Here is a 23,954-nt window from a genome sequence, read left to right on the forward strand (position 1 = left end):
GTTCCACAGAGTCGTCCACCACCGGCCCGGGATTAGCCTCTCCGTCCTGGAGCCCACTGATCACAACAGTGTCATCAGCGACCTTCAGGACAAGTCTGTTGTCATGGTGAGACCCCCCCCCCCCCCCCCCAACGGCCATCGGCCAATCAACAAGGAGAGAGAGCCCTGAGCTCTCCAGAACCACGTGCATCGATGCCGCCCCCGAAATATGACTGGTTAAGAGTCAGAACTAATTAGTATACGGAGGAGAATTAGCATATCTGTTGTATGGATTTAGATGTAACATTTAACATTGAGATATAAAGAATTAGATTTTTATACACGATTTATCCTCCGATTCAGCATTAAGCAGCTAAATCTGGAACAAGTGAAGAATGTTTTTCACCAGCAAAGGTAGTAGCCTACTTCATATATATTACTTTACCACAACATAACGTACAGCAGTAGCCTACTTCATATATATTACTTTACTACAACATAACGTACAGCAGTAGCCTACTTCATATATATTACTTTACTACAACATGACGTACAGCAGTAGGCTACTTTATGTGCTTCATATAAAACTGTTCTATAAAAACACATCAGTCCAGGAGTAAAGGGCAGAAGTCTAAGATATAGATTACAATAATATCAAGAGAGACATTTCAATATCATTAATCTGATGTTTTATATCAAGCTGTGTTCCCGTTGGTATGTAATCATTAATGTATTCCTACAGTTGAGGATATTTGTTGTGGAGATCCCTTATCTTTAATCATCTTCATTAATATGGACCAGCGATATCAGTGGAACCATTAAAGCTTTATTGTCCTTCATCCTTCACAGTCCAGACTCACACTGCCTGTTCACCGCTCAAAAACCACCGTCAAGAACTCCTGAGCCCGCCTCCACTGCTGCTGCTTGTTGCTAGGCTACGGTGCCCAGACGTCCACGGTCCTGGGGCCCTGTCCCCGTTCCTGGGGGCCCTATCTCTGCTGGATGTCCTGCAAATGTGCCAATCAAAAGTTAAAAGCTACTGTATGTATATATATATATATACATATATTTATGTAACTATATGTACACATTTGTCTGGCAGCCTTGAGTTATTTACACCCTTAACATTCACTAGAATGCAGGAAACGAGGCAGTAATGACAGCAACAGGAGCACCTACAGAAGAATGGGGGAAATATTGTACAAGGAAGACGTTCATCTCATCCTCATCTTCAAAACCGCTTATCCGAGGTCGGGTCGCGGGGGCAGCAGCTCTAGCAGAAAGAAGATTTTAATTTTAACGTAAATATGAAAAACTTTCAGCAATTTCTCTGTACGGCCCGCTGTCAGTTTGTCCATGAAGCTTTTCAGTTTTCTGCTCTGGCCTCAACTTTACTGTTTTATGAGGCAGTTATCTTATCATATACTAAAATGCTAAAAGGTTGGTTCTGTCTCTATGTATTATTTCATATTGTTAGTCAATCATTGATGTGTGTTTTAGTGTATTTCTGTGTACTTTGGTACAACACGTCATGTGTACAGGTATCAGCTGAACCCGATCCTCTAAGGAGCCCGACCTGCTATGAAGCCTTTGACCTTTGAAGCGGCTGGCCTTCAGCCAGCATCATGAAGGAGTTCAGCTCAGAGGTTTGAAGTCTCCTCAGTTGACCTGCAGCCTCCCACAGGAGGACAGGACACCTGGACGCTTTCATCTTTTCATACCACAACACCAACAACTGAAAACATAAGGTAAAGTATTTTAAACTTCATATAAATATGTGTGTGTTTGTGTGTGTGTGTGTGTGTGTCTAGTTAACAAACCAAACGTAATACTTCATAGGATATAAACCTATGATGTTGAAGTTTATAAAATGGGTTTTGAAACGTTTTCTATTCGACCTACCATTTGGTCATTCTTGTGGCTGATTGCAAATATGTTGAAAACCATTTGGTATAATTAATAAGAGCCATTCTCCATAACATATTGCTAGCTAACTAGTTCTTGTTACTAAACGCACCAGAAGTGTAAATAGCGTCAGAAATAGATTGAAATCTCAACATTTTAAAGATAGCTCTGACGACCACCAACTTGTTCAGTTTTTATGGTAGAGGCGTGACGCATGAGGTGGGCGGGGCTGAGCCACTCTATGTTTGGCTCCCGAGCGCCCCCTGGTGGCCACTCTGGTGTACAGCAGCGTGAGGCCAAGTTAGAAACCTCCTCTCAGTGTGTGTCTGCTGCTGGCTCACCTTCCCTCCACAGGTCCTGATAGAACCGTCTTACTCACCTTAATGAACGCTGAGTGACCGTAGGAAAACAACATGTTGTGTTTGTGTAGGACTACAGGTCTCCGGTCTACTATGGATGAGGAGAGAGAGGAGGGGGGTCCTACCTCTAAGACCACTCGGTCTAGGAAACATGGCCGCCAGAGCAAAGCTAAGAGGTAAGAAGAGGATCTCTCACTGTCTGTGACTGTTGTCCATCTCAGAGCTCAGCAGTGATACATCATGACATTAGTCTGAGTAAAAGCTGTGTGTGTGTGTGTGTGTGTGTGTGTGTGTGTGTGTGTGTGTGTGTGTGTTGTGTTGAAGCCCAGGGCAGCAGCAGAGAGCAGACTCCCCTGGACCCAGCTGTGTCTCCATGAAGAGTGACCGCTCTATGGATATACCTGTTAAGTTTAAAGATGGACGCCCCTCCAGAGAGGAGAGGTAGGAGTTTCAAACATACGATGAAACCAGACCAGTTGGTTGTTATCAGACTCTACTGATCAGATAGCCTGGAAATCCAGACCCACCTCTAGAAAGCTGTAGGGTCTGGCAACGAGTAATGAAAATGGCCCAACTCGAGGGGCGGCCCCAAGCATGCATTTGAAAATATCACTGCACGCAACTGGATAACACTACAAGCAATCAGAAGAATACAAGGGGTGACGTATCCAGACCAGCGGAGCTAACCAATAGATAAGACTTGCCGTATCCGATCGGTAAAACAGCAACGCTTTTGGCCCGTCTATATCAGATACACCGATGTGATTGGTTAATGTGCTGGGAGAGGGGAATCGGAGAGGGATTATATTGCTCGTTCCCAGAGTGACTTGCTGACTAAATTCAAATTGTGCTCTCGCGAGAACTCTGGACTTCCAGGGTACTGATCAGATGCAACAAGGCAGGAGAAAATAAATAGTTGTGGACCTCCAAACTCTGTTGATTCAGTGTTGTCTCTCTAGAGTTCACATCCAATAATCAGAGCAGTGTTTATAGTGATGTTCACCTGCTCTGTGTGTGTGTGTGTGTGTGTGTGTGTGTGTGTGTGTGTGTGTGTGTGTGTGTGTGTGTGTGTGTGTGTGTGTGTGTGTTGAAGCCCAGAGCAGCAGGAGAGAGCAGCCTCCTCTGGACCCAGCTGTGTCTCCATGAAGAGCGACTGGTCTATAGACTTTCCTCCTAACTTTAAAGATGGACGCCCCTCCAGAGAGGAGAGGTAGGAGTTTCAAACAGACGATGAAACAGACCACTTGATATCTGACCCATATCTGAGTTCATCAGAACTGTTTCTCCCCCGGCTTGTCATCAGAATATGGATCAGTTGTTCTTCAGCCTGAGCACTACTGGAGTTGACGTCTTTCAGCAAGAGGACCCTGCTCCTCGTACCTCCAGCTCACTCACTTTCTGTCACAAGTCTCTTTGGATAAAAGACAAAATACGACCCCCACTTTTTAAAGAGTCGTTTCTGGAAAAATATTTTTTTAAGATGTAAAGATGTAAAGTACGGTAACTGTTAGGGCCCAGCTCCTACGGGGAAAGGGAAGCAGCATGGAACCACAAGGAGTCGGTCAAATGAAAGGCATTCATCACCAGGAAGACGGGAATGTCGTCTAGACCCCGAATACAAAACAACCCAACTCTTTTAGACGCAATTCCAGGAAAGAAAACTTGTCTTATATTCAGGTCAATACGGTAGTTCCAAATTAGCATTCCTAAGTTTATTTTGAATGAAATTCCATGTAAGAGAAGAATAAAAGGTATAGATAAATTGATTCATGTATAAATAAAGGAACAAGGTCAGGATAAACTAATTATTTTGGAGCCTGTACATCAACAGTCAGTAATCTCATCTCATCTCAACCAATATGACATAGTTATTCTGCAATAAAAAAACAGGACTGTGTGTGTGTGTGTGTGTGTGTGTGTGTGTGTGTGTGTGTGTGTGTGTTTGTTCTCCACAGACACCAGAGGAGGTCAAAGGTTCCCAGTGTTCCGTCTGTACAGCAGCAGCACACAGAGTTGAAGGTGTGTAAATGTACAACACTGAGTTCAGTCAGGAATGACATGTGACCAACATCTCTCCTGGAGCTAACAGTCTCCAGGCTTCCCTCTTCAGACCAGCAGGACGTGAATCCAGGACAGACACTTGATGACAGACAACTGATGTCCTCAGTTAGTTCACAGTAAAGTTCTCATTGATTTTTGTTCTTGTTCTGTTCCAGCGGATCAAGGAGAACGCACACACTTTTCTAGACAAGGAGGTCGAGAAGCTCTGGAGGGTTCTCTTCCCAGATTACCCACAATGCTCAGAGAGCCAGAGGGAGGAGGAGGAGGTGGATGGTGAGGAAGAGGAGCAGAGGAGGCGCGCCAGAGAGGGAGTGGTAGACATCACACTGCTCTGCATGAAGCAGTTGAAGCTGGAGGAGCTGGCCAACACACTGTGGAGCAGTAAGATACTCTTATTTTCAAAAAAGATTAGGAGGATACCCTTATTGTGAAACCGAGCAGTAGGATAATGTTTTTTTTTTAATTAGATAAGGAAAATGCTCTTTCTTTGTAAAAGAGCAGCGAGATACTCTTGTTTGGAGAAAAAAAAAGAGCAGTACGATTTTGAGACTTTGATTCTTCTGATGTTTAATTTTTTTAGAAACAGTTGCTGCTGAGTGCCAACGTAAAGTCAAGTCTCATCTGAAGGAGAAGACCCAGTGTGTGTTGGAGGGAATCGCTAAAGCAGGAGAGTCAAGACCTCTGAATGAGATCTACACAGAGCTCTACATCACAGAGGGAGGCAGTGGAGAGGTCAACAAGGAACATGAGGTCAGACTGATTGAAACAGCTTCCAGGAAACCAGCCAAGGAGGAAACAGCAACCAAATGTGAAGACATCTTTAAACCCTTACCTGGAAAACAAATCAGGACAATAATGACAACTGGAGTGGCCGGCATTGGTAAAACCATCTTAACATACAAGTTCACTCTGGACTGGGCTGAAGGCAAAACCAACCACGACATACACTTCATATTTCCTTTCACTTTCAGAGAGCTGAATTTACTGAGAGATAAAAGTTTTAGCTTTGTGGAACTTCTTCAACATTTCTTTATTGAGACCAAAGAAGCAGGAATCTGCAGATACGACCGGTTCCAAGTTGTCTTCATCTTGGATGGTCTGGATGAGTGTCGACTTCCTCTGAACTTCCAGAACAACCCGATCTGTACTGATGTCACAGAGTCCACCTCGGTGGACGTGCTGCTGACAAACCTCATCAGGGGCAACCTGCTTCCCTCTGCTCGCATCTGGATAACCACACGCCCTGCGGCAGCCAATCAGATTCCTGGTGATTGTGTTGACATGGTGACAGAGGTGAGAGGGTTCACCGATCGACAGAAGGAGGAGTACTTCAGGAAGAAATTCAGAGACGAGAAGATAGCCAGCAAAATCATCACCCACGTCAAGATGTCACGAAGCCTCCACATCATGTGTCACATCCCAGTCTTCTGTTGGATCACTGCTACAGTTCTGGAGAACTTTTTCAAAACAATCCAGGGAGAGGAAGAGATGCCCAAGACAATGACTCAGATGTACAGCCACTTCCTGAGGGTTCAGTCATTACAGGGGGACAGGAAATATCATGGGAGAGCTGAAACAGATCATCACTGGAGTTCAGAGAGCAGGGAGATCATTGTTTCTCTGGGAAAACTGGCTTTTAACCAGTTGGAGAAAGGCAACCTGATATTCTATGAGGCAGACCTGACAGAGTGTGGCATCGATATCACAGCAGCCTCAGAGTACTCAGGAGTGTTCACCCAGATCTTTAAAGAGGAGTGTGGGCTGTACCAGGACAAGGTGTTCTGCTTTGTTCATCTGAGCATCCAGGAGTTTCTGGCTGCCCTTCATGTCTTCCTGACCTTCATCGACACTAATGTTATTCTGCTCTCAGAACAACCAACCTCCGGGAAAGATGAACTCCACCTCTACCAGAGTGCTGTGGACAAGGCCTTACAGAGTGAGAACGGACACCTGGACTTGTTCCTCCGCTTCCTCCTGGGCCTCTCTCTGAAGACCAATCAGAGTCTCCTACGAGGTCTGCTGAGAGAGACAGGAAGTAGCTCACAGACCAATCAGAGTACAGTGTCTTACATAAAGAAGAGGATAAGTGGAGATCTCTCTCCAGAGAAAAGCATCAATCTGTTCTACTGTCTGAATGAGCTGAACGACCGTTCTCTAGTGGAGGAGATCCAACAGTACCTGACATCAGGAAGTCTCTCCAGAGAATCTCTCTCTCCTGCTCAGTGGTCAGCTCTGGTCTTCATCTTACTGACATCAGAAGAGGAGCTGGAGGTGTTTGACCTGAAGAAATACTCTGCTTCAGAGGAGGGTCTTCTGAGGCTGCTGCCAGTGGTCAAAGCCTCCAAAACGTCCCTGTAAGTTCACTAATAAAAATGTAATAATAAAATATTAAAGTTATAATAATGTACAAAACATCTCTGTATGTGCTCTAAGAACTTATATTACGATCCATGCAACACAATAATACTAAAATATAAACTAATAATAACAAAAAATATATGTCTGTAGGTGCACACTTAACAAATATACTCACTTGAAACATATATAAGTATACAGAGACATAGTTATATGCTGCAAATATATATATTAAAAAAATAATGACAGGTGAACTGACATCTTTCAACAAACTTCATGTAAAAAGTGACATTGGTTCTGAAGAGTAATATGTTACTGTCTGTTTAATTGTGTGAAGGCTGAATGGCTGTAATCTGTCAGAGAGATGCTGTGAAGATCTGGCCTCAGTTCTCAGCTCCAAGTCCTCTAGTCTGAGAGAGCTGGACCTGAGTACCAATGATCTGCAGGATTCAGGAGTGAAGCTGCTCTCCGCTGGACTGGGGAGTCCACACTGTACACTGGAAACTCTCAGGTCAGTTTTACTCAATGTGCAAACAATGAAACTACAATTTTTGATATCAGAAGACTACTTGATATCAGAAGTGTTAATTGTGTTATGAAATGGGGTCTACAGTCTGACGAAAACGAGACGATAACTAAATAAAAATCAATTTAGGATGACAAAAACTACGACGAAATCTTCTGACACTTTCGTTAACGAATAAAAACGAAACGAAAATGTAAGCGGGACGATTTGGGAAGCGATCCAATCAGAACTAAGCTCTTTATGTGGGGAAGTACTGATCATCCCGCCTGGCAGGTCAACTAGCAGGTGCTTGCTGCGTCGCAAGCAAGTGTCCCTTTGTAAACAGTTTGGCGCAACAATCACCGGTTAAAACACAACCAACTTGAAATCATTGGCAGACGAGTCATCCCAAAATTCACACAAAGAAAAGCATCCTTAAACAGTTTTTTTCTTTCAAGCTAATGGTATGTGTTTTCGCTAAAATTGGAATACAATACAAGCTGAAAGAAACCACAGTTTTTTTATATATATTTTTTTTTTTAAAGAATTTTTTAATTTTTTAATTTTTTTAACTCCCCGGAGTATAACCCTGGAACCCCCTAGTGGGTCTGTGTTTTCCTTGGCTCACGCATCATTCTCACCTTTTTCACCCCAAACCAGTTTGCATGCCTGTGTGTAACTGTTGACTCATTTCAGTTGTCCCCTGTTGTGTGTGTAGGTTGTCTGACTGCCTGGTCACACAGGAAGGCTGTGCTTCTCTGGCCTTAGCCTTGAGCTCCAACTCCTCCCATCTGAGAGAGCTGGACCTGAGCTACAATCACCCAGGAGACTCAGGAGCTGCGCTGCTCTCTGCTCTGCTGGAGAATCGAAGCTGGAGACTGGAGACTCTCAGGTATGGAGAGGACAGCTCACCACTCAGGGACAATGTCTCCTACAAGGATCAGTGGAACATGTTACCGTTATATTATTAGATAATGTGCTCTCATTTAGAAGCAGATGATTATTGTGTCAGAAGTTAGAAATGTTAATATGTCTGTTATAAAGACAAAATGCTGCTCTCTTTGTTAACATGTGAATAATGTTTCCCTGTCTAAAGACAACATGCTGCTCTCTCTTTGTTAACATGTGAATAATGTTTCCCTGTCTAAAGACAACATGCTGCTCTCTCTTTGTTAAAGACCGGGTAAACCAAGAATAATTATGGGTTTTGAGTTTATAATACCACAGGAAAATATATTATTAACCACCCTGCCAAATTTGAAGGACTAAAAAAAACTAAAAACTAAAAAAAAGTATATAAAATTATGCTTCAAAGTTGATTAAAAATGAGCAGTAATCCCTGGCTCAGGACGGTGGGGGCGTGTGCGCTGCAGGCCAGGAAACCACGCCCATCACCGGAGAGGTAAACTTAAACTTAAATAAAGTAAACAAACCGTTAACGTTACGTTTCCCACTGTGGCATCCAGGGAAGATGCACCAACGAGGTTGAAGAGGCATAACGGGCAAGCTAGCTGCAAACTGACAATTCAAACCAGACTCGTGAGCGGTAAAACCATAGACGGGTGAAACCACAGAATGCTAGTGCGCGGTTAATGTATTTATACCTAGAGGGCAGCAGGGGGCGGGTTTATGTGAGTATGACCGCTTTACGTAAAGCGGTCATCGATGTAGACCCGCCCATTTTAAACCTGCACACAGAACATTCTCTGAGGCCTAGCTCCTCAAGGAAATGATGAATGGGAAAAATATTTTTTACATGTTTTGAGGGACACATTTAAGGCCTAATTAATATGATAAGAAGAAAAATACTGAATTTGGTTTACCCGGTCTTTAACATGTGAATAATGTTTCATTTCAAGCATTCAACCAGCTGCTGGATGAAGTGGTTTCAAAACATAGCCCTAGCTCATGTTGTGGGGTAATGATGGAGGAGCCGGGCATTGGCATGGAGCTAGGCGTTAGCGTGGAGCTGGGCATTAGCATGGAGCCAGGTGTTAGCATGGAGCCAGGCGTTAGCATGGAGCTAGGTGTTAGCATGGAGCCGGGCGTTAGCATGCTGCTCGGCGTTAGCGTGAAGCTGGCCGTTAGCGGTTGTGGGTTTCCCACCAAAAACACAACGATTGTATTGGCGCTGAGCGTGTGATCCCTTAACAACGTTACTAACCACCGAGACATCAGCGAGTTCTGGTTGGGCTTAATCACAAGTGAATAATAATACACAGCCTCATTAATACAGCCGAGCCGTCTGCACATTTAGGTTGAGTGTGCAGCTTAGTCATTATTGTAATGTGATCTTGATTATAAATCAGCCAGTTAACTCACCGTAGTGGTCCCATGAACCAATGTGAAGCTCAACATGTGAATAATGTTTCCCTGTCTAAAGACAACATGCTGCTCTCTCTCTGTTAACATGTGAATAATGTTTCCCTGTCTAAAGACAACATGCTGCTCTCTCTTTGTTAACATGTGAATAATGTTTCCCTGTCTAAAGACAACATGCTGCTCTCTCTTTGTCAACATGTGAATAATGTTTCCCTGTCTAAAGACAACATGCTGCTCTCTCTTTGTTAACATGTGAATAATGTTTCCCTGTCTAAAGACAACATGCTGCTCTCTCTTTGTCAACATGTGAATAATGTTTCCCTGTCTAAAGACAACATGCTGCTCTCTCTTTGTTAACATGTGAATAATGTTTCCCTGTCTAAAGACAACATGCTGCTCTCTCTTTGTCTCCCCAGTGTGGAGCACGGTGGAGAGCGGAGGATGAAACCAGCTCCACAGAGATGTAAGTGTCTGTTTAGTTTGATTCATCTCAACACACACTAACTATAGAGATGGAAAGTCCATCCACACAGCAGGAGGTGACGTCGGTTCAGTCAAATCATCCTGGGAATGAAGATGATGGTGGACATCACCTTCATCAAACTGTTGATGTATAATAATTATATTCTACAATAATCTATATTTCGTTCTCGTTTGATATTTGCTTCCTAGTGAATGTTACGCAGCATTAAGAAATATTAACCGTGAGCGGCCAGCCGTACGAGGGCTGAAACGTGTGCGAGTTTGACCCCCGTGTGCAGGGTTCTAAATTAACTTTTTTGATTACCAGCCAATTGGGCTGGTAACTTTCTAAAGTTACCAGCCAATCAGAATTTCCACTAGCCAAATTTTTTGTTGATATTTGTTGTTGATATTCTTAATCTCATCCCCTGCCTCCTTCCCCTTCTCGCCCCCAGACGTCTGTCCAACCAACCACCGCCGCGTTTAGTTTAACGCGGTGGTTCTCAAACTTTTTCGGTCATCCCCCACTTTGGACAAGGGGGGATTTTCAAGCCCCACCTGCCCCCATCGCCCCAACACAATGCTAATGAAATACGCCAAGCTTAACATTTCCCAATTTATTGAAGTAACATCAAGTTACATCATGTTGTATCTAAATTCTAACTAAATAACATCAAATAACAGCAAGTTCATAAATAGAGAAAATAAAAGTGCAGCTGAAAGAAAAAAGAGCGAGACTTCTCCGGTGCTGGATCTGATGCCTATTCAGGAGCGGAGGAGTCAACTAAAACCGTCCACAGTGGATGATGTGCTTTTTTGCACGGCAATCTAAAGCACCACGCCAAACACCGCTAGTGTAATTCCCCGGCGTTCCATCTTATGTGTCTGATTTTCCTTTTGGTGCAGGTCGGGCGTTGGTATCAAATTATAGTGTCGGAACACGGGTCGGATGTGGTTTTAAGTTTTGCGGGTAAGGACGGGTGCAGGTTTGCAAATAAGAGGCGTGCAGGACTCTGCTCTGCTCATCTCTCTCCACTCCGCTCTGCTCTGCCTCTGGCTCACACACACTCTGCCCCGGCCCCGCTCTTCCACCCCTCGCGTCACTTTTTTAAATCCCCTTCAGCGCGAAACATGCATTTGCAACATCTTGCTCCTCCGTTTTTGACTGACTCATTTTAAAATGTTTAGCTACCCTGGCCTACACCCAAATTTAGGATTGAGTTGCAATCGGCAAGGCAGGTTAACGAGCACAGCGACGCGGCGCCCCCGATATAGAACGACCAGTTGGAGCGCGGCGACGGCACCTATTTTATTGTATGAACAAATATTGATATATATCTTATATCGACATTCTGCTTGAAAATAGGAGATATGACTTTTGGCCCATATCGCCCAGCCCTACTGTCAAGCTTTCGCTCCTACCATAAGAAAGTTTTCAGTGACACTTCCTCCCGTTTGTCGCGCCCCACCTGCACGTCTCTATTCCCCACCAGTGGGGCGCGCCCCACACAACATCACGTAGCATCACCACAGTGCTCATGGGAAATGTAGTCAGTACTGCCCAGGGAGCGAGAACAGTACGACAATTCACCATGACGTCACAATTCGTTCTTCCGGGTGGCAAAAGCCGAAGCGTTCTCCGATGGCACCACTAGTAAACAAACCCTTCCATGTCATTTGACCAGGGCAGAGCGATCCAGAAAACAGAGTCAATGGCTTGAATGAATGGTTTTCTTCTTGCGGGGTGCTACAGGACGTCTCATTAATATATATAAATATAACTTTTATTATATTATATTAATATTGTTTACGTCATCGTTTCAACTCCAGATCAACAATGGTTTTATCTATGTAACTATGTTCACAGTAGCCGGCTGGATGCTATTGGAGGCTATTGTTTACTAACATTCTGAAGTGTCCTTACGGCTATTGTTTACTAACATTCTGAAGTGTCCTTACGGCTATTGTTTACTAACATTCTGAAGTGTCCTTACGGCTATTGTTTACTAACATTCTGAAGTGTCCTTACGGCTATTGTTTACTAACATTCTGAAGTGTCCTTACGGCTATTGTTTACTAACATTCTGAAGTGTCCTTACGGCTATTGTTTACTAACATTCTGAAATGCCGTGTAGAGTGGCTCTGAGATTGCCTCATGCATCACCGGCCAAACTGGCGTAAAGTACGTTTTTATGAACACCCGCCAAAATGATTTTTAACCCGATATGATTTGTATCGTGGGCCGCCCAGCGAGGACCCCCCCCCCCCCCATCCCCCATCCCATTTAGTAGATCTAAGGCCCAGACAGGACCAGTGCTTTAGTAGATCTAAGGCCCAGACAGGACCAGTGCTTTAGTAGATCTAAGGCCCAGACAGGACCAGTGCTTTAGTAGATCTAAGGCCCAGACAGGACCAGTGCTTTAGTAGATCTAAGGCCCAGACAGGACCAGTGCTTTAGTAGATCTAAGGCCCAGACAGGACCAGTGCTTTAGTAGATCTAAGGCCCAGACAGGACCAGTGCTTTAGTAGATCTAAGGCCCAGACAGGACGCCCTGAGTGCTTTTCATTCAGGGAAACACAAGGAAGGTCTTACATTGTTTAGGAGATAAGGTAGGATATAATAATAACGACAATATCTGATGAGAACTGGCGAGAACAAGCAGCCTGTAGGGAACAGAGAGCGGAGGACTGTTAAGGGCTGGTTATGGTCCCACGTTCACGCAACGCAAGGGGGTGACGGACCCCTTACGTCCTTGCGGACCCTCCTTGCGTCCATCGCGAGGGCCTGACGTGCGCCTCCCAGAAATTGTAACCTTCCGTCGAGGCGACGCAGCCGCAAGGGCTGTGATTGGTCCGCTCACTAAAACCTGACGCAGGACCAGAAAGGTTCAGGACTGCGTGGAAGCGTCTGCGGGGTCGTTGCGTCGACGTGGAACCATAAAGAGCCCTTTAGTCTGCCCTATAATAACGGAACAGCCCCTCATAGTGTCGCAGTACGGTATACCGATACTGAAACCGTGTCACAATAGCCGCCATTTAAACGCTACCATACCGCATGTTATTAGTAGTGCTACTCTAACAGTGAGTGTGTTAAAGGGGACATATCAACCGCCTCCGCCTGTCACTCACTCCCAACAGCGCTGCTATTCTGGTCCACTCTTTAGTCACCTCACGCCTGGATTACTGTAACTCCCTTCTGTTTGGTCTCCCCCACAAACTCCTCCATAAACTCCAACTGGTCCAAAACGCTGCTGCCCGTATTATCACCAAAACCCCTGCCATCTGTCACATCACCCCCGTCCTACACCAACTTCACTGGCTCCCTATCAAACACCGCATAGAGTACAAGATCCTCCTCAATGCATTCAATGCCATTCATAACCTTGCCCCCCCATATCTGTCTGACCTCATTCAAATCAATACTCCCACCCGGTCACTCAGATCCGCCTCCTCCATCAACCTACACGTCCCCCCAGCTCGTCTGTCCACCATGGGGGCACGAGCCTTCAGCCGCTCCGCCCCATGCCTCTGGAACAGCCTTCCCCCGGACATTAGAAACATGGACTCACCTATCCCCTTCAAATCCCACCTCAAAACACACTTATTTAGGCAGGCATACTCACACATGGACTAGAAATATGCTGCAAGCTCTGTGTCTTTTTAAAATTTGTTTTAATTTGTGTCTTGATCTCTTTCTATGCTTGTTAGGTGACCTTGAGTGTCCTGAAAGGCGCCCTATAAATAAAATGTATTATTATTATTATATTATGAAAACAACACTTTTCCTGGGATTTGGGCTGTTGTTTTGGGTCTCTGGTGCTGCTACACGCATACAAACTTTGAAATAAGTCTGTACATGCTTTTTTGAGTGAGATATGCATTTCTGAAAGTACCCCGCCTACAGTTACCAAACGAGCGAGTCAGTTTCGGCGCCCCCTCCTACACAGGAGGGGGGGGGCACATTTGCATATTACCACCCACTTCCCCACCCCCCTCCAATCAGAGCATAGATACGATTTTGTGGACCTGGACCAGCGGACGAGCGCTGGGCGGAGATGTTCGCGCATTTCAGAAGCAGGGAGATTCCATACAGAAATAGATGTGACCGCCTGGCAGGGAGAAGCTCCCCCGCCGGAGCTCCCGGACTGCCGCCAGAACTCCGGCGGCAGTCCGGCAGCCCCGCTCCGGGAGTACGGCGGGGGAGCTTCGGCGGCAGTCCGGCAGCTCAGCTCCGGGAGCACAATCCCTTTCTCCTCCATGTCGCGGTTCAATCCGGACTTCAGAGAGTCAAAGCCAAAGTCCCTTTCCCCCAATTCTTCTGAACCATGGCCGAGATAACCCCCACTACGAGTCTTTACTTGTTGTGGAAGTACCAGAGACGTCAGACGCAGTCTTTATGATTCATAATATCATCAGAGGCGCACATAGCTTTTGGCCGTGATATTAGTTATATTACATAGATACATATATATTATATAATGTATTATTATTATTATTATTATTATTATATTATATAGATATAGAGCTCAGGGAGTCCGCAAACGGCAACAATCACTTCTCCTCCATGCTGTGGTTCACTCTGACAGCTGATTGGTCAATGGGCAGCAGCTCATTTGCATGAAGGCTACAGACACCAGAAACAGCACATTGTGAAGGGACTGAAACAGAGGGGAATAGCGCTAGGAGAGATTTTGTTTCCCAGAAGCTATTTCCAGCAAACAGCTTCAAAAACATGTTTTCCTGAACTCATATGCTATGTTTACTTGTTGAGAAAACACCATAATATGTCCTCTTTAAGAGCTCGTTCCTATGAGTTGCTTGGATGTGCGACCGCGGGACTGTGTGTGTGTGTGTGTGTGTGTGTGTGTGTGTGTGTGTGTGTGTGTGTGTGTGTGTGTGTGTGTGTGTGTGTGTGTGTGTGTGTGTGCGTGTGTGTGTGTGTGTGTGTGCAGTGCTTTGTGGTCATCAGTTATTATTTTCTCTCATATGGACGCTAGCCTTCCTTTGAGAAGCAAAAGGCAAAATGTGTTGGGGGCGCCCAAATGAAACAATCCCGATCCCACCCCCCCCCCCCCCGTCAACAACCCTGTGATCGCCCCCCACCGTCCCCCCCATCCCGATCGCGGGGGGGGGGGCGCTCGGGCGGAGTCTCTCCTAGGGCACAATTCAGTGTAGAACCGGCCCTGGTAACGGTGTCTTGTTCTCCCCTCAGATGCCTGTGAACTCACACTGGACCCAAACACAGCCAGCAGTCGACTCTCTCTGTCTGAGGACAACAGAAAGGGGACGGTGGTTAAAGAGCAGCAGCCGTATCCTGATCACCCAGAGAGATTTGACCGCTGGCACCAGGTGTTGGGAAGAGAGGCTCTGACTGGTCGCTGTTACTGGGAGGTAGAGTGGGAAGGAGGTGTTGCTGTAGGAGTGACATACAGAGGAATCACAAGGAGAGGAGAGGGTGATGACAGCAAGATTGGAGGGAACAACAAGTCCTGGTGTCTTTGGGGTCATGATGACCGTTACTATGCCCAGCACAACAATATAACAACCTCCATCCGTCTCCCCCCCCCTCGCTCTAACAGAGTAGGAGTGTATCTGGACCGGCCTGCTGGCTCTCTGTCCTTCTACAGAGTGTCCCCAGGTGGAGGAGGGTCCTCAGACACACTGACACACCTCTACACCTTCAGGACCTCCTTCACCCAGGAGGACCTCCTGTCTGGGTTTGGGTTTACGGCTTCTAGTATCTCACTCTCTCTGAGTCAGTTGTATTGACACACACACACACACACACACACACACACACACACACACACACACACACACACACACACACACACACACACACACACACACGTTCTGTTGTTTTTTTTAACTCAAAAACTTTTTTTTATGCAACAGGGAATTCATTATCCTCAATATCATATCTTTGGCTTCCTCTACAGTTATTAAAAATCTTATGCATTGAGCTTCCTCTACAGTTAGAAAGATGAATTGTTCAGATGAGGAGAGTTTGATGATGGAAGCTATTTTAAAAAGGTGTGTTTTCAGTGATGCTCAATAAATCGCTCAGTTATCAGTAATTATTACATTTCTATCTTTAGTGATCGCTCTATTGGTAAATTCTGTAGTATATTTGTATCAAACACTTTATTATTCTTGTACAAATACATTCAAGTTGCTTTATATTATGTTGATGTTGATTTGATTTATGACGATGATTTAAACAGTCCTTAACTTTACTGAAACAAGCAGGGTCATGGATCGGGATAGATAGTGTATTAAATGTACTGGGGTTATGAATCTGGATAGATAGTGTATTAAATGTACTGAGGTTATGAATCTGGATAGATAGTGTATTAAATGTACTGGGGTTATGAATCGGGATAGATATTATTAAATATGAGTTTTTAAAAATGTGTTTTTTTAAAGAGTAATTTATTGTTCAAGCTACAAAAACAAATAATCATGTTTAAATGAATGATGTTTGTATGTAGTTTTTTAAACAAATAAAATAAAGTTGGTGCTATAACCGAGTATGGCCACTAGATGGTAGTGTTTCTACTTTATTCTAATTGTATTAATCGGAGCCGGGGGGCCCGGGCGGGGGGGGGGGGGGGGGGGGGGGGGCGGGGGGCGGAGCCCTTGACCCCCTCCTGCTAAGCCGTTTGGGCCGCCTGATAACGTTAACCTGATAACGGCCACCATACGTTACTCGTCTTGTCTGTCTGTCAACGTCCAGATGAGCTTGAGACGGTCCACTGTGACCCGCTCTGGTTCACCCCCCAGGTCCACCACAAAGCTCTTAGCTCCGCCTCCAGGACGCGGAAGGGTCCACCGTATGGGGGCTGTGAGGGAGTCCCATGGCTGTGGCGGCGGATGAAGCGCGTCGTACTTCCCGACAGCCGGTGGAGCCTCTAGCAGTGCCATCGCTCTGGCCGTCGTCGAGGCATCCAACGCCGCCACCACATGGAAGTACCTCGTAACGTCCTGCGTTATTCCTCTTAGCTGGAACTGGGCTTCCATGTGCTGAAACCACGGCCGCGGGTTGCGCTGCCAAGATTCGGGCAACTTGATGGTCGCGGTGCAGACGCTTACAGCTCCTCCAGCCCCGCTCGGTCCAGGCATTGCAGAGCAGCCGTTGCTTTCTTCGGGTTTCGACATAGTTCTTTATCACGTCGGGGTCACCAATGTGGAAGTGCGGAAAACAACGACACAGGAGACGAAGGCAGGTTGGGTTTGTTTACTACCAAACTACTATACTATATATATATGTATATATATACTATACTATACTACTATACTATACTACTATACTATATATATATGTATATATATACTATACTATACTACTATACTACCAATTCACATACAGCCAGGGACCCGGTGTGCCGGCCAAGGACCTCCCCTTCCTCCACCCGCCCTCTCTCTTAAAGAACCTCCCCTTCCTCCACCCGCCCTCTCTCTTAAAGGACCTCCCCTTCCTCCACCCGCCCTCTCTCTTAAAGGACCTCCCCTTCCTCCACCCGCCCTCTCTCTTAAAGGACCTCCCCTTCCTCCACCCGCCCTCTCTCTTAAAGAACCTCCCCTTCCTCCACCCGCCCTCTCTCTTAAAGGACCTCCCCTTCCTCCACCCGCCCTCTCTCTTAAAGGACCTCCCCTTCCTCCACCCGCCCTCTCTCTTAAAGGCGCAGGTGACCGGGTGAACGTCTCCCTCTAATGCCCTTGTAGGTCACTACAGTGTGTTCTTTTTTACCATGATTTTATTTAGGCCTCCAAAACACCGTCTCTAAAACAGTTAATGCGTCCGTGGCCTACTGGTTAAAGAGTTGGACCAGTAGCAGAGTCTCACTCCGGCCAAAAACCAAAAGTTGGCAACCCTGTGAATGTGATGTTTATATATTTGTGTGTCACTGTTCCTTGTTGAATTGTGTCTCTTCTTTATACCAACACATCCTGGATGTTGTAGTTTCACTCTTAAAAACACAACGCCGTCATTCTGGATCCTTCTTGTGCGGCAGCCATCTTAGGTTGTAGTTTTTAAGTAGCCACCTAATAATGATTGAATAATATAATTCTTTATTGTCATTGCACAGGATACAATGAAATTGGATGGCAGTCCTCTTGGTGCTTTATAAAATAAATAGTTGTAAAAAGAACATGAAACAATACAAAACAATACAACGTCCAGCTATACACAGAAACCCCCTCTACCCTCCCACACCCCCACACACACATCGGCATACATTCTACAGTGCATTAAAGTGACAGTGAGGTAGCGTTGAAAAGAGGATGTACGTCCTCCAATGACACGCCCTCTGGTGATGTCACCGTCTCTCAACACCTACAAAACGTCTAGTAGGAGGGAGGAGACTGTGACATCACAAGAGGGCGTGTTACTGGCACCTCTTGATGCCAACCAAACCGTTCCTAACGAGAGGAGGTATGTGTTATGTAAACGTGTGCGGAGCGCCGGCACTGCCCTGCATACACTTCTTTACTCCAAAATGAAGATGGAAAACAGAGAACACACAAAGTGTAGCACTACACAAACTAATAGTCACGATGGAACCCAACAGAGAATATGGTTGCAGATAACACCTGTCTTTGCCAAAATGCCAGCACTGTTTATTAGGCCTACTTAGCAAAACATCACAAACAGCCATATACTCAGATATTGCCTAGAAGAATAATTGACTTTGTATGTGTGAGGTTGCAATTGGCATTGCACTTGAGATTGAACATTTCAAACAAACCTATATATATATATATATATATATATATATATATAAAAGAAAAATAGAGAGAGAGAGAGAGAGAAAAAAAAAGATAGATTGTTCTCCACATCACACGCTTCTGACACAGAGTCCTACTTATTGACGTCTTCACCTAGCACCACTTCACAGCTAGCTGCTGCTGCTGTAGCGGCATGTTCAACGCTTTGGACGTTGTTGTTCCTGTCTGTATCCCCAACAATAGCTGTAAAAAAGTGTCATCTTTGGCAGCATTGCCAAATACTTATCTGCGTCTTTTTCGCTTTTTTCTTTTATTTGAGCCGCTTGGGTAACTTTATTTCCTAACCCTTTATTTTATTTTTTCGCGTTTAGACTCGTCTTGCTTTGTCTCTGTTTGTGTACTAAAAAATAAAAATAAAATTGAGGTTGGTTGGGGGCCCCCCTACTGGTTGGGGGCCTAAGGCATTCACCTACTCCGCCTTAATGGTAGGTCCGCTACTGCACACACACACACACACACACACACACACACACACACACACACACACACACACACACACACCTTCCTCCCACTCCTCCCCTTGAAACGCGTTGTTTGGATAAAAAAAGAAGAAGAAATTCAAACGTTTCATATTAACACATGTAGGCCTAACCGTCATGAATACAATATTTTAATTTCAATTCACAAAATGTAATTACTTTTAAAATAAATAAAAAACATGACGCATGTAGTTCCTCCGGTTATTCCGCGGGTTTCTCCGCGTCTCGCGCTCCCTCAGCCGTTAGTCCACCAGATCAAACCGGTCAGTTTGAATAAAACGTTGAACCGCCCAACGGCTCCAGACTCACACACGGTCAACTGTGACCCGATTCCACCGACTGAACTTGAAAACAGTGGGACGTGTCTGTTTTAAAGTGACACCCGTGACTCGTTATGTCTCCGGTTTTAATGAGGAGTTATTAATGATGAATGCGGTCCTTTTGTCGACCAGGTTGACTGACGCTTCTTGAAGTTAACGGCCCACTGCCTCCGGACCTGCTGTAAGTACAACAGTTATGGATTTATTTATTCTAATTATTAATTTTTTTGCCAGGCCTACTTCATAAGTTTAATTATTATATTATTTTAATTCATTCGTATTCTTCGCATTGTAGTGACTACATTATGTGTTCGTGTTCCCCTCTTAAGGCTCATTTATGCTCAACGTTAAATACGCATACGGATACGGACGGAGCCTTTCGTCCGTACTCTGCGTTCATTTCGTCCGTTTTTCGACCGTTTCCACAAAGCTTACGGATACGCACCAAACGGAGCAGTACCACCGGAAGCCGTGGGGGCGCTGTTGCCGTCACTACCCGATACGGAGCCTAGAGCTTGCTGCCAAAGCTTGCTGGCTCATTCCTGTGGCAAGGTAGCGCAGGGTGACAGCAAGCCTCTCCGCCACACTCACAGGCGCGCTGTGTGATGGTTTGTGCTGGATGTGAGGGGCCACCCGGCGCAAGTCATCGAACGCCCCAGCCGACATCTGAAAATACTGGAAGTGGCGCTCTGTGTCCATAGATCGCATCGGACGGACGAGAGAGAAAAATTCTCCGTCCTCCAGCCGCGATGAATTTAACGGCCTTACCGACCACCGCCTCTTACAACGAGCCCGTTTTCTTCTTTTATTTATTATGTACATAATCAAGACCTCCTCCATAGTCGCCATGTTTGTTGTTTTCTTTTTACAGTCTATGGTTTGTTGTCATAAACTTTTGACTCTGCGCTGCCCCCTAGTGGATGTATTGGTTAACATCTATGCCAACGTAAAGGACGCATGGAAGTATGTGAGCAGTGACGGTAACAACGTTAGAAACGGACGCGTACAATTACGTCCGTACGTCGAGCATAAATGAGCCTTTACTGGGAGTGATCTAGTGGGAGGGAACGGGTTACGAGACACGGGGTCTAGAGGGACGGTTTATGCTGTTGCACTGATTGTTCTACCATGCACTGAGAATCATTGGTATGTTGTAGTTTTTCAATTAAAACTTGAAGTTGTTGTTACGTCGCCTACGTCCTCCTTTTCCTCCGGCACTACAGCATCGTCACGGGCCCATCAATGACTCCATGATGGAGGCGCGCTTTGACGGACACACACACACACACACACGGGCACACACACGCATTGAATTACAAATAATAAGGAACAAATTCAGATGTTTCAAAGTATCACATGTAAACGTAATGGATTAAATGTTTTAATGAATGAATAACATGGCGGCGCACACCTGCGTGTCGTTCCGCTGATTATCCGCTGATTATTTCGCGGGTCTCGGTGCGGCTCGCGCTGCGTCTCCATTGAGCCTCACTGTGCTGCTGCTGCTCGCGCTGCGTCAGCTGTTGACTCCATCAAACCGGTTAGATTGAAGAAGACGCTGAGCCGTCTCCATTACACGGTTAATATTGACGTTATTTTAGAACCAAAGCATGGTTAGAAACGTCCGGTTGAAGTTATGAATGTAACTAATGATCCGTCTGGTCCTTTGTTCTCCAGGTTGACCGTCGGGTTAACGAACACTTTTTGAAGTGAAACGGCCCGCTACATCCGGACCTGCTGTGAGTAGGACATTTATTTACAATTGATCTTAATAGTTTGATATGTTTAATAATGGTAGTTCTGGATGTAATTCGTCGTAAGCTGTTTTTAATTTAGTTAATTGATATTTTTCGCCGGGTGACGGGGCTGCTGATATTTATCAATGACTCGATGATGGAGTTGGTGGAAGACGTAGGGGGCGGGGACATGACGTCACACAATGACAACGCATTCGGTTACCGTCGTAGTTAAATGGGAAAAAATAACTTATTCTAATAACTTATTTTGATAGGATTAATCACTAATCAAAACACACACACACACACACACACACACACACACAACTAGCTGTAAAACTAGCTGTAAAACTAATGTCGTTGCTCTCCTTCACAGCTCAAGAAGAAGAAACTGATTCTGTGAGTATAACGAGAAGAAGAAACAGCTAACTGTAAGTCACCACATTTTCTTTTAATGTTGTGGGCTGACAGGGTTTAGTTTTAACCGGTTCCCTTGTAGGACCTGCCCCCCCCCCCCCCATAGGCCCTGTCCCGCCCCTCATAGGCCCTACCCCTCATAGGCCCTGCCCCGCCCCTTGTAGGCTCTCTCTCTCTCTCTCTCTCTCTCTTCCCCCCCCCCCCCCCCCCCCGTTCTCATGCCTCTCATTCGTCCCTAGAAAATACTTTTCATTCGTCCCTAGAAAATACATTTTCCGTCCACTTTCCTACTAAATTCCTCAACATTGCATCACATCCCATGTGTGTTGTCCTACTGATAAGGGTGTGGTCTGACTGACCAGAGATGCATGCTAGGGTTCTGCGCTGTTTGAGGCCTTCAGTTGTGTAGACGTTCCCCCTCAGGGGAACCCAAGTGTTTAAGAGGCCGTCGTCATGTCAGTTACATGAACTGGCACGTCCTTCAGGATGGCGACAGGGACTCCTCAAGGAGACACACCAGGGGGTGAGATGTGAGGGCTGTCCCTCTCAGCAACTAGAACCCAACCTGGTTCCTGCACCTGAGAACCACAGAGCACGTTCCAACGTTTCCCTCCGTACACCTTCAAGCCCCAGCCCCCCCACCACTGGTCTGACCCACCAGCCGCCCCACCACTGGTCTGACCCACCAGCCCCCCCACCACTGGTCTGACCCACCAGCCCCCCCACCACTGGTCTGACCCACCAGCCCCCCCACCACTGGTCTGACCCACCAGCCCCCCCACCACTGGTCTGACCCACCAGCCCCCCCACCAGTGGTCTGACCCACCAGCCCCCCACTACTCGTCTGACCTACCAGCCCCCCCCACTACTGGTCTGACCCACCAGCACCCCCACTACTGGTCTGACCCACCAGCCCCCCCACCACTGGTCTGACCCTGACTCTCAAAGACCTACAAACCCACCGCTGGTCTCTCCTCTCTCAAAGACCTACAAACCCTCCACTGGTCTCCGTCAAACCCACCACTGGTCTCCGTTAAACCCACCACTGGTCTCTCAGTCAAACACTCCACTGGTCTCTCAGTCAAACCCTCCACTGGTCTCTCCTCTCTCAAGGACCTACAAACCCACCGCTGGTCTCCGTCAAACCCACCACTGGTCTCTCAGTCAAACCCACCACTGGTCTCTCCTCTTTCAAAGACCTACAAACCCTCCACTGGTCTCTCCTCTCTCAAAGACCTACAAACCCTCCACTGGTCTCTCCTCTCTCAAAGACCTACAAACCCAGCTCTGGTCTCGCTGTCAAACCCACCACTGTTCTCTCCTCTCTCAAAGACCTACAAACCCAGCGCTGGTCTCTCCTCTCTCAAATACCTACAATGCCACAACTGGTCTCTTCGTCTTAACCTTCACTGGTCTCTCCGTCAAAACCTCCACTGGTCAATCCGTCAAACCCACCACTGGTCTCACTGTCAAACCCACTACTGGTCTCTCTCTCAAGGACCTATAAACCCTCCACTGGTCTCTCTGCTCTCAAAGACCTACAAATCCACCGCTGGTCTCTCCGTCAAATCCACCACTGGTCTATCCATCAAACCCACCACTGGTCTCTCCTCTCTCAAAGACCTACAAACCCACTGCTGGTCTCTCCGTCAAAACCTCCACTGGTATCTCCTTTCTCAAAGACCTACAAACCCAACACTGGGCGGTCCTTCTCGCCACTCCTATCCAACCCTGGGCCTGTCCTCTGCCTCTGTTTGCATCTGAAGGATACTCACTCAGGAAACCACTGTTCTGTCAGACGTCCATTCAGGGACGGGAGTCAACCTCATTTATGTTTTGGAGACACCTTGCGCTCCATCAATAACCAACCTCGAACGATACCGGAAAGAGTTCTGAGAATTTTGGACACAATTTGAATCTGACACCTCAGGTAGGTATTGTGGCTTATTTTACAGTACATCGTTTGGCTTTGTATTCCTTTCAGTATTGTCATCCTTTGTGTATAATGCACAATCTAATAACTGAAAATAAAGGGGGGTGATCTTTAACCTAGTACGGGGCAATCTTTAACCTGGCCTGGGTCACTACATATGAGAGAGGCAATCTTTGCATGTCATGGGGTACTAAGTGTGTGAGGGGTAATCTTTGCATGGCATGGGGCAGTACTTCATGTGAGGGGCAATATTTAACCTGGCATGGGGCACTAAGTGTGAGAGGGGCAATCGTTGCCTATGCACGGGGCACTGCAGTGTGAGAGTGGTGAT

The 23,954-nt window shown here is 46.0% G+C and overlaps 2 protein-coding genes across 4 annotated transcripts in view; both read left to right on the forward strand.

Moving 5' to 3' along the window:
• The window catches only part of LOC311350681 (NLR family CARD domain-containing protein 3-like), a 240,816-nt gene that overhangs the window by 93,057 nt on the left and 123,805 nt on the right, over positions 1 to 23,954 (forward strand). The window contains exons 7-9 of one of the 3 annotated variants that reach the window (XR_014636669.1): positions 19,670 to 19,718; positions 21,215 to 21,276; positions 21,650 to 21,685. Coding sequence is in view for 1 of the 3 variants with exons in the window: in XM_084470745.1 (XP_084326871.1) it covers positions 9,903 to 9,949; positions 15,161 to 15,717 (604 nt within the window). In the remaining 2 variants the exon portion in view is untranslated. Of the gene's footprint in view, positions 1 to 9,902; positions 9,950 to 15,160; positions 16,479 to 19,669; positions 19,719 to 21,214; positions 21,277 to 21,649; positions 21,686 to 23,954 lie in introns of those variants that run through there. The other 2 variants (XR_014636668.1, XM_084470745.1) reach the window with 2 other exon arrangements.
• On the forward strand, positions 4,561 to 6,662 carry LOC311350699 (NLR family CARD domain-containing protein 3-like; the record flags this gene model as incomplete). Its single annotated transcript, XM_084470766.1, has 2 exons — positions 4,561 to 4,685; positions 4,885 to 6,662. The coding sequence occupies exons 1-2, from the start codon at positions 4,640 to 4,642 to the stop codon at positions 6,660 to 6,662; spliced, it is 1,824 nt and encodes a 607-aa protein (XP_084326892.1). The 5' UTR covers positions 4,561 to 4,639.

This window comes from Micromesistius poutassou (genome assembly GCF_964030765.1).
Source record: "Micromesistius poutassou genome assembly, chromosome: 7".
In the NCBI taxonomy this organism is placed as follows: domain Eukaryota; kingdom Metazoa; phylum Chordata; class Actinopteri; order Gadiformes; family Gadidae; genus Micromesistius; species Micromesistius poutassou.